We start from the raw sequence: 8,736 nt of genomic DNA on the forward strand, positions 1-8,736 counted from the left end.
CTGCGACTGCGACTACGACTGCGACAGCGACTGCGATCAGAGGAATCCGAGTTTGAAGATGATGACGACGAATCTGATGAATCGCGAGCATATTTCTTCGAACGCTTTTTGTAGCTTGTGCGTGATTGACGTTGTGTGTTGCGTGACCCGCGTCCAGACTCGGAATAAGACGAGCTAATGGAACTGCGATGCCGACGGCTGCTGCGCGAAGAATAGCCACCAGCATTGTCACACTGGCGAACTCCTGTATGTTCCAACGACGAAGCAAAGCTATCACCTGAGCGACTGCGTGATCGATTAATTGGACTACGACTGCGCTTGCGACTACGGCCGCATGATGTATCACTACCGGAATCATTTAAACCGCCTTTACCACTATGCTTTCGATAATTTCGCTGTAAACGCTTTTTTAGCTGAACTTTTGGCAAACGAGCAAATCCTGGTTGTAAGTCAGTTTGTATGCCAACGCTGACGGTGCGCGGTCCTATTCTATCCTTACGCAAATGCATAATGACTTTATCCTCGCCATGTTGCTCTCCCTGTTTTCTTGTTTTCTCCGTAACCGACGTTGTAGGACCATTCGCAATGCTGGTCTTTTCAGGACCAACCACTTTTTGTACAAAAACGTCCTGTATACTGGCAATCAAAGAACTGCTTGAGGTTAATCCCTTTGGCATATTATTATATAACAACGCTGATGACTTCAAAAGTGAACGTTCACAAGTATTAATAGGTAATACATTAAGTGGTGGTATACTAATATCCGTATTACTGCCAGCGGATACGATAATTAGTTCTTCATAATCTGGATGTAATTTTGTATTAGCCGCAGATTGATCGTATTGGGTATTATCGGCATAGCATGTGTCCTTTACAATGTCCTTAAGTGGTGGTAGTTTTGTGACACGCGGTACTTTCGCAGATATTGTCGAATCTATAATCTTCAGTTGTTGTGCTCGTTTCAACTCCTGCATGCGCAATACCTTATTTTTAGCCTCAGTTATAGGATCAGTTTGAGTTTTCTGTTTAGCTTGATTTCTCAAACTCTTAACAACAGATTTTACCTCTTCGCTGTGTTTTATTTGCATGCTTTGGGTTGCAGATTTGTTTAATTGGCTTTCGGTTGCTGCGTTAACGCCTTCAGTCTGACCAGGTGGAGCTTTGTCACGTCGGCGTTTATATTCTTCTAAATTTAGTTTTCGTTTAACTGATAATTTTTCATGCTCCACTAATTTTTCGTTTTTCTTTTCTTTTAATGCAATGTTTGTTTCTTGTACAGTATTTGTTAGTGTCACCAACTTTTTCTCATCTATTCCTGCAGTCTTGGTAGTTTGTGATTTGCTTTCAGATGTAGAAGAATTTTGTGATAGCAGGGCCAAATTTTTGCCACTTTGACCCACACCAACCCTGCAAGTAAGTGAGCCAGCTTTTTGGACATTTCCTGTTGTAATCTCTGGTCCTTTTTTCGTCATAGATTTCACTTGATTATGCTTTGAAGATGACTTATTCTTGCCATTGCTAGCTTTGCCTTTAAGGATGTCACATTGACGTTTGCTGGGTATTATAGTAAAATTGCGCGCATTTTGAGGATTACTAGTAGTTTGACTTTCTGAAGTATTTGTTGTGGTAGATGACCGTGTTTTTGCCTAAAATAGATATTTTAATAAGAAAATGTCTAACTATGATTTTTTTTATTCATAAAAATAACTGTACCTCTTTCGCTGTAGTATCTTGTTTCTTTGCACATTTGGGACTCCATGATGGATCCTCTTCGACATTGTCTTTGTATATAACATCATTATTACCATTTTCTTTTGTTTCAACGAAACTTTTAGATGCAATTTCCCATAAAGATTTCGCATTATCTACATCTACTGTCTCTATATCAACAATAACATCTGAATCAGCGTCAGAATCTGTTTCTAAATTCTGTTTAACCGGTATTGGTAACATTTTTGTGGGAACAATTGTCTTAGTTTGCAATTTACTATTCATTTTTGAGTTCTCTTTAGGGACATTTAAGGATAAATTATCGTTTGTTATAAATTCTGCTAAATCGAAATTATTAACGTCGACATCCGAACCTATGGTGTTGGTGCTCATAGTTCGATTCTTACCACCCGCTATGACGTTTTCCAGGGGTAGATGGAATTCACCGTTCACATCGATTCCATCAGTAGCTAACAGACCCGCTGTTAAATCAGGTAATTGATCTATTCCCAACAAAAGCGCTTCAGTTTTATTACTTGTATGTATATCGTCACATTGGTTATTTATGTTATCACCAGCAGTTTCCTCGTCATCAGAACTGTCATCATAGTCACTCGTATGCGATTCGTAGTCACCGATTGAAGAACTATCAGTACGTGTGCGAAATGTTGCATCACTATACTGACTTTGATTGTCGTCGAATTCTCCACCATGATCTTCACTCAGCTCATTATCATTACCGATATCATCATCGTCAGTATCATCGGTATCCAGATCTGTGTCGGAGTCTAATGAATTAGGATCAACAGTTATAATTTCAATTGCTCCATCTGCTGGCAGTTGATGGTGTGTAAAGTCATCATAAATTAGCTGAAATTTAGAACGCGACAATTTTATAGAAAATATATTTTTATTTCGCCTCCCCCCGTTTTATGGATTGTGCACCTACCAATTCATCATTTTGTAGATTCGTTGCAGAATCTATTTTCTTCGTTATCCGGAAATGGTCTTCGGCATCGAGCATTGTGGTACTACTGTAAATATCTGCATTTTGGTCTGCTTCCGCAGCGATTGGTAGAATTCCATTCAATGTCTCTGTGAGTTGGCCCATTGTACTGGAGAAAAATAAATCCATAAAATTAGCGTTAAAAACATATTGTCGTTTAAAGTACAAAACCGCGTATCAAGAAAATGCAAAACCTCGCACGTGAGGTTGCCCAAAGTTTAGAGGAGAGAGTAAAACTTTTCTTATTTCAAAACTGTTCTCTCTTTTATCCCCAATTATCTCTTCTTATATTTAAGTATCGATATTTTAGTATGAATGGATAAGAGCTTGATGCCAGGAGCTTCCGGTGAGCAAATATCTTTTTTGGCACAAATGTCAGTTACGACGTTTTGCAGAACCACGATACGCGGTTTTGTACTTTACACGAAGATGTATAACTTTTAATGTAAAGGTATGTAAATGGTATTTCTTTAACTTACTCGCTCCCACCGGACCAAAAATCCGCATTGAGTTGGGTATAACTACCGTCGAACGGATCATCGTGAAATACGTTCAAGAGCCGTGAATCCATTATGTCGCGAATTGTTTTTTGTCAACAAACTAAAATAAAAAGTTTAATAATTTCGTATTATATTGCGATATGTGCGTATGTATGGGAATTTTGTTTTAATTATGTACTTGAATGGGAGTAATTCATCTGAATACGAAATTTAAAGTTATAAAGCCCTTTGAATTCATTTGCTTGCATTTTCGATTTACATTTTTATACAGTATTGGCCATTTCAGTGATATGTATTGTTTGCCACTTATGTTTAATTATTAATTTTTGAGAATTTTTAATTAAAATACAGTTGATTTATCACCCATATAAACCCAAGTTTTAAACTTTTTAAAAGACTAAAAAATTCAATAAATCACCTAAATTTCAAACCTTTTTCTCAGAAGTGTTAGAAGTTTATTGAGTACGAAGTTTTCTAGCTAATTTAACTTTAGTCTGACAATGTGCAAGTTTCAAGTGGCTAAAAATTACGAAAAAATTAATGCTTGATCGTACTTAGCACTGTAGCATATAAAGTTGTCTTAAACTTGCAGTAGCTAATATACAGTATTGGTCAATACAACAGCACCCCCTTTTCAAAGTGATATTGTTTGCCACTCATGTTTATTTATTTATTTTTTAGGAATTTTAATTTAAGATATAGTTCATTCTCTAACAAATCCTAAATAAACCTAAGTTTAAAACTTTGTAGAAATGCAAAAAAATGTCACCCAAATTCCAAATCTTTTTCTTGAGATAGCGCGTTCTTCAACCATATTCTTAGATAGTGTGTTTTTCAATAAAATTATGAGATAGGGCGTTCTTCCAATAGCCAATGGAGACCGCTCATTGCTCTTCAAGAGCCGGCAATTTGGTAGTTTGACAGCTACATTTTCATTTGCACGGAAACTTCGTGGCGGCAACATTAATATTTTTATACAAAAGCAAAAAATAAGCTGTTTCTTATTAAAATAATTGTAATTATGTGCTTGGATGTAAAAAAGCCTATTTTCTAAATTTTGTAAGCGATTATTTCCGGCAAAAATACGTTTTCGAAGCTATCTTACAAATGCTTATGCCAAGATATAAAAAGCCCACACAAATATTGCCCCTGTTATAACTTACTATATCTAGCGACCAAAATGACAGCTGGAGAGCAATAAAGGCATAAATGCAGTTTGGCTCCAAATCTCAAATAAAAAAAAAAATATTGTGGTCGATAGAGGTGATTGAGCTGAGTATAATGGTATACTTTTTTTTGGGAAACAACAACAACAACAAGAATTATCAAAGGTTAAAGTTCACAATAAGCTATTTTTGAAATCAAGATTTTTTAAAAACAAATGGATGGATTTTAAAAAATTGATCCAATTTAATAGGAAATTTTATTCCCTTTAATTTGGTATACGTACTTTATATATATGTAGTATCTATAGTTCTTACAAAAATTTAATTAATGTAAAATGATTACAAAAAACAAGTTTACAAACCCTAAGTGCGGGCGTCGCCGCCTACGCAGAAAGGTGTTCTCTGCAAAGGTGTTCAGTGCCTTTTCTTCGAAACACAGAGAGAATTTTACATTGTGAGGGTTATAATCAGTGTTGCCACAAAGATTTTTAATTTTATACCAATACTCTAAAAAAAAAATACCAAACTTAGAAAAAAATTACTAAATTTTTATGAACATAACAAAAACACGGGCTATGTACCATCGCAGTCAAACCTTTTCCCACTTATTCTTATGTAGATAATTACAGAACAGAACAGACAGAACTAACCTTAAAGAACCGTTTACATCGGAGATGGGCACCGCCTTGCCCGCCAGCAAAGCTCTTTTAAGCTTTCTATGCTGAGTAAAAGCTCTATCTGCCCGTCGCTGGTTTACATACAACTTTAGAGATGCGTTAGCGTTGGCGTCGCTTTGCCAGCTGAATATGAATACGTGCGTTTATATGAAAATCTCCACATAACCAAAGTTGGGCAACGCCAGCGCCAACACAACGCAGAAAGTTCGTCAGCTGTTCCAAATAATCAAAATTATGTAATTTAATTTTCATGTTTAATCAAAAGCGGGCAAGAAATATAATTTTTAATGCAATTATTGATATAAAATTTTGATTTATCTGCCGCTAGTATGTTAATTTAGTGGCCAAAGTATTCTCTGCTAAGCGTTCGTTGTAGCAAGCACAGGCGTTACTCGTGCTGCTGTCAAAGCGACGCCCAGCGCCAACGCAACGCCAAAGTTGGATGGGGACGGGCCTTAACTGTGGTCAGCTTACTGCCATCCCTAAATTGGCGCGTCAAGCGCCAAGCAACTGTCAAAAATCCTCATGCCCATACAATTTGTATGAAACATCCCACAATAACGCGACGCTAACGCCGAGCAAATGGAATATTCATTTTTGACAGGGCGTTACGTGTTGAAGTTGGAAGCAGAAGACGGAAAGAAAGAGAAAGGACAAAAAAGTAAAAGAGGAAACGAGAGGACCTGAGAAAACGTCAAAAATTACGACGCGTTGATTTGGGGATAGCGCTCGCTGACACTCGTTGACAGTGGATAACGCAACGCTTGGCGCTCCAATTTAGGGACGGCAGTTAGGCAAAGAACATAGTGACGCGACTAGACATCTTCGGATAATAGCGAAGAAAGAGACAAGAAACGTCAAAATATAGTGAAGCAACCGTCAGCTCAGAAAGCAACTTTTCGGTATACTATATGCTGCCACCAGGGTTGCCACTGACTAAAATAAATACTCACCATCTATTTTAAAAAAATCTACCAAATCTGGAAAATATACACCAAACACTTTTTTAGTTATTTTAATCAAAACTATAGATTAGTACTTTGTTTAGTTATTTCAATAAAAAAAATTTAGTACGTAATTTTTCTTTAACCAATGATATTGTATTTGAGGTCATATTAATGACATCTTGTCGGTTTCCTTCAACTAAAAGCAAAATAGAACACTATTATGTTCGCCTTTTATCGAAAGCGTTCGAAAAATAATGCAATTAAGTAGACCATACTTTAAGAAGGAAATTTAAAATAAAAAGACAATTAATAAGTAAAATGCTTTAACAAAAATTTACCAAAATGGCAAAAAATTTACCTTTTTACCAACCCGAATTTTTTCTACCAATTTAGGTGATAATTTACCAAAGTGGCAACCCTGGCTGCCACAATGAAAAATAAAGGTTTGCTTTTGTCGCTATTATCCGAAAACGACTTGTCGCTCTCTTTGTCGCGTCACTATGTTCTTTGCCTTACGAAGAAAGGTGGTCTCTGAAAAAGGTGTTCTTTATAATTATTTTACATTAGTTGTGTTTCGCATTCTCCACCAAAAAAATATCCAGTAACTTGCCAGTAAACAAACTTCCAATGAGAGAAACATGCACGAAAGTACGAAAACGCAAAACCAGCAAGAAGTTGCTTGTTTTATGAACAGCTGATTAATTTGTTATTTTCCGATGCAATTTTCTTAGAAAACTAATATTTTCCATCTTATAAATTTAAATAGGTTTATTTCGTCAATTGCAACTCTAAAGGCACCACAAACAATTATTTATAATTTTGTTAATGTGAATAACATTAAGCATCATGCCATCAGCTGTTTTTTTTACTAGCAAATAGTTTCTAGTAAAAAATTATCCAGTAAAAATCCAGTAAAACTTGCAAGTTCAGCTGTCATTTTTGCTCTCACAATTTCCCCTCTTTTGCTAGTTTCTTGCAAGTTTTTGCGTACGAAAAGGACATCCAATAAAAAACCTGTAAAATTAGTACTGGATTTACTGGATAGGGCTATTAATTCAATTTTTGTAAGAACCATACAACATATATATAAAGTACTTATACCAAATTAAAAGGAATCAAGTTTCCCTTTAAACTAGATCAAAATCCATCCATTCGTTTTTAAGAAATCTTGATTTCAAAAATAGCTAATTTTGAAATTTAACCTTTGATAATGTCCCTAAAAGAAGTATACCGTTATACTTATCTCCATCATCTCTATCGATCCCAATATATATATTTTTTTAATTTGAGATTTGGAGCCAAACTGCATTTTTTTCGCAATAAATTTTAGCCAGGGGAGACGGCCAGTTAGTACCTAATTAACTTTGAAACTTTTAACACGTGCAAACTGCAGCACGTATGAAGATAACCATTGACACGTTGCATTGTTGTTGTATATTAAACAGTCTCTATTTAGAAATCATATACGTACGTATGTATGTACACAATCTTCTTTAACGAATCCCCATTTAGTCAAGTTCATTGTCTGATACATCATTATACATACATAATTTCATTTTGGACATGTTAACAGTTGCATACTTTAGGCAATCGGTCCTATAGCCCACCCTGAAATCTCTGCAATGCCGTTACTCTTGCAACCGCCCCCGCTTGCAACTACGTCACGCATGTTTCCAAGCGGTCCAGGCATGGCGATCTTTTAGTTTTCTCAAAACTCACCTTTTGTAGTCCAGTTATGTTGTATTTGATCATGAATAGTTTCTAGTTATCGCTCTTTATGTTTAAAAACCTTGTTTTCAAAATATCACACGCGGTTAATGCCAAATCGACAACGTGCTCCTTCTTACTTTTGCTTTGTGCTTAGCTTCCGCGCCAGCTTTTTTCCGATTTTAACCTCACAAAGCATTCACATACCGGCGACAAGAACCGATTTTCGTTACTTAATTTCACTGTTTTTATTAATAATACACTTATTTGCTGGAATATATTTTTTGTTTTTAACCATTTGCCTCCATTTGGGCAACACACACGGCTCTCGAACGAGGAAATTTTCACGTGGCCGCACGACAGCAACGGTGGTTAATTTACTTGTGTTTGGTTGTTTGAAACAAGGCGTTTTTGACATTTGCTTTGCGATTTCCCCATTCCACGAAAATTCACCAGTGCACACACAAATGCCAACGCGCGAGATATATGCGTATGTGTGCGTGCACTCGGATCGCGGTTGCCACAAACCACTTTATTGGGAACTAAAAAAAGGTACCAAAATAAATATATATGTATTTAAGTGGAACATTTTACAGATACGTGCATTTTCCAATTCAATACAAAGCCCATGGTTACAAATATACACTGGTTATTTTAGTAATAAACTAATTTTTCAGATCTTTAAAAATACAAAGCTTCCGAATACTCTATGCACGTTAAATATCATACACTATCTGAGTGTACATATCACTCATTTACTTCAAAAGTGTCATAATACAAAATCGAGCTAAGTATGCAAAACGCTCAGTAGAAGAAAATATGTATTAATTTTTACTATGGAGGTATTGTAAATTCAAAGCTGGTATAAAACCAGAATAATCGTTTCGTAAATAATGCTTATTTTACAGATTTTATAACCCATATAAACGAACCCTATGCACCACCAATGTACCAAATTGAAAAAAAAAAAACGTACCGATAATGGTCAATTTTCGCCTAAATGGCAGCCGTGCCTTCGTTGCC

General features: G+C 35.9%; 1 protein-coding gene across 1 annotated transcript in view; it reads right to left on the bottom strand.

Annotated features, from left to right (window-relative positions):
- The window catches only part of LOC118737200, a gene marked incomplete in the record, with an annotated part of 15,498 nt that extends 7,387 nt beyond the window's left edge, over positions 1-8,111 (bottom strand). Inside the window, 5 exon segments of the mRNA XM_036467558.1 lie at positions 32-1,646; positions 1,714-2,580; positions 2,660-2,825; positions 3,196-3,316; positions 7,726-8,111. Of these exon segments, the coding sequence (XP_036323451.1) occupies positions 32-1,646; positions 1,714-2,580; positions 2,660-2,825; positions 3,196-3,287 (2,740 nt within the window).
- Between the last annotated feature and the right edge of the window lie 625 nt (positions 8,112-8,736).

The sequence above is a fragment of the Rhagoletis pomonella genome, unplaced genomic scaffold (genome assembly GCF_013731165.1).
Source record: "Rhagoletis pomonella isolate Grant_MI unplaced genomic scaffold, Rhpom_1.0 Rhpom_scaffold_00004, whole genome shotgun sequence".
Lineage (NCBI taxonomy): Eukaryota > Metazoa > Arthropoda > Insecta > Diptera > Tephritidae > Rhagoletis > Rhagoletis pomonella.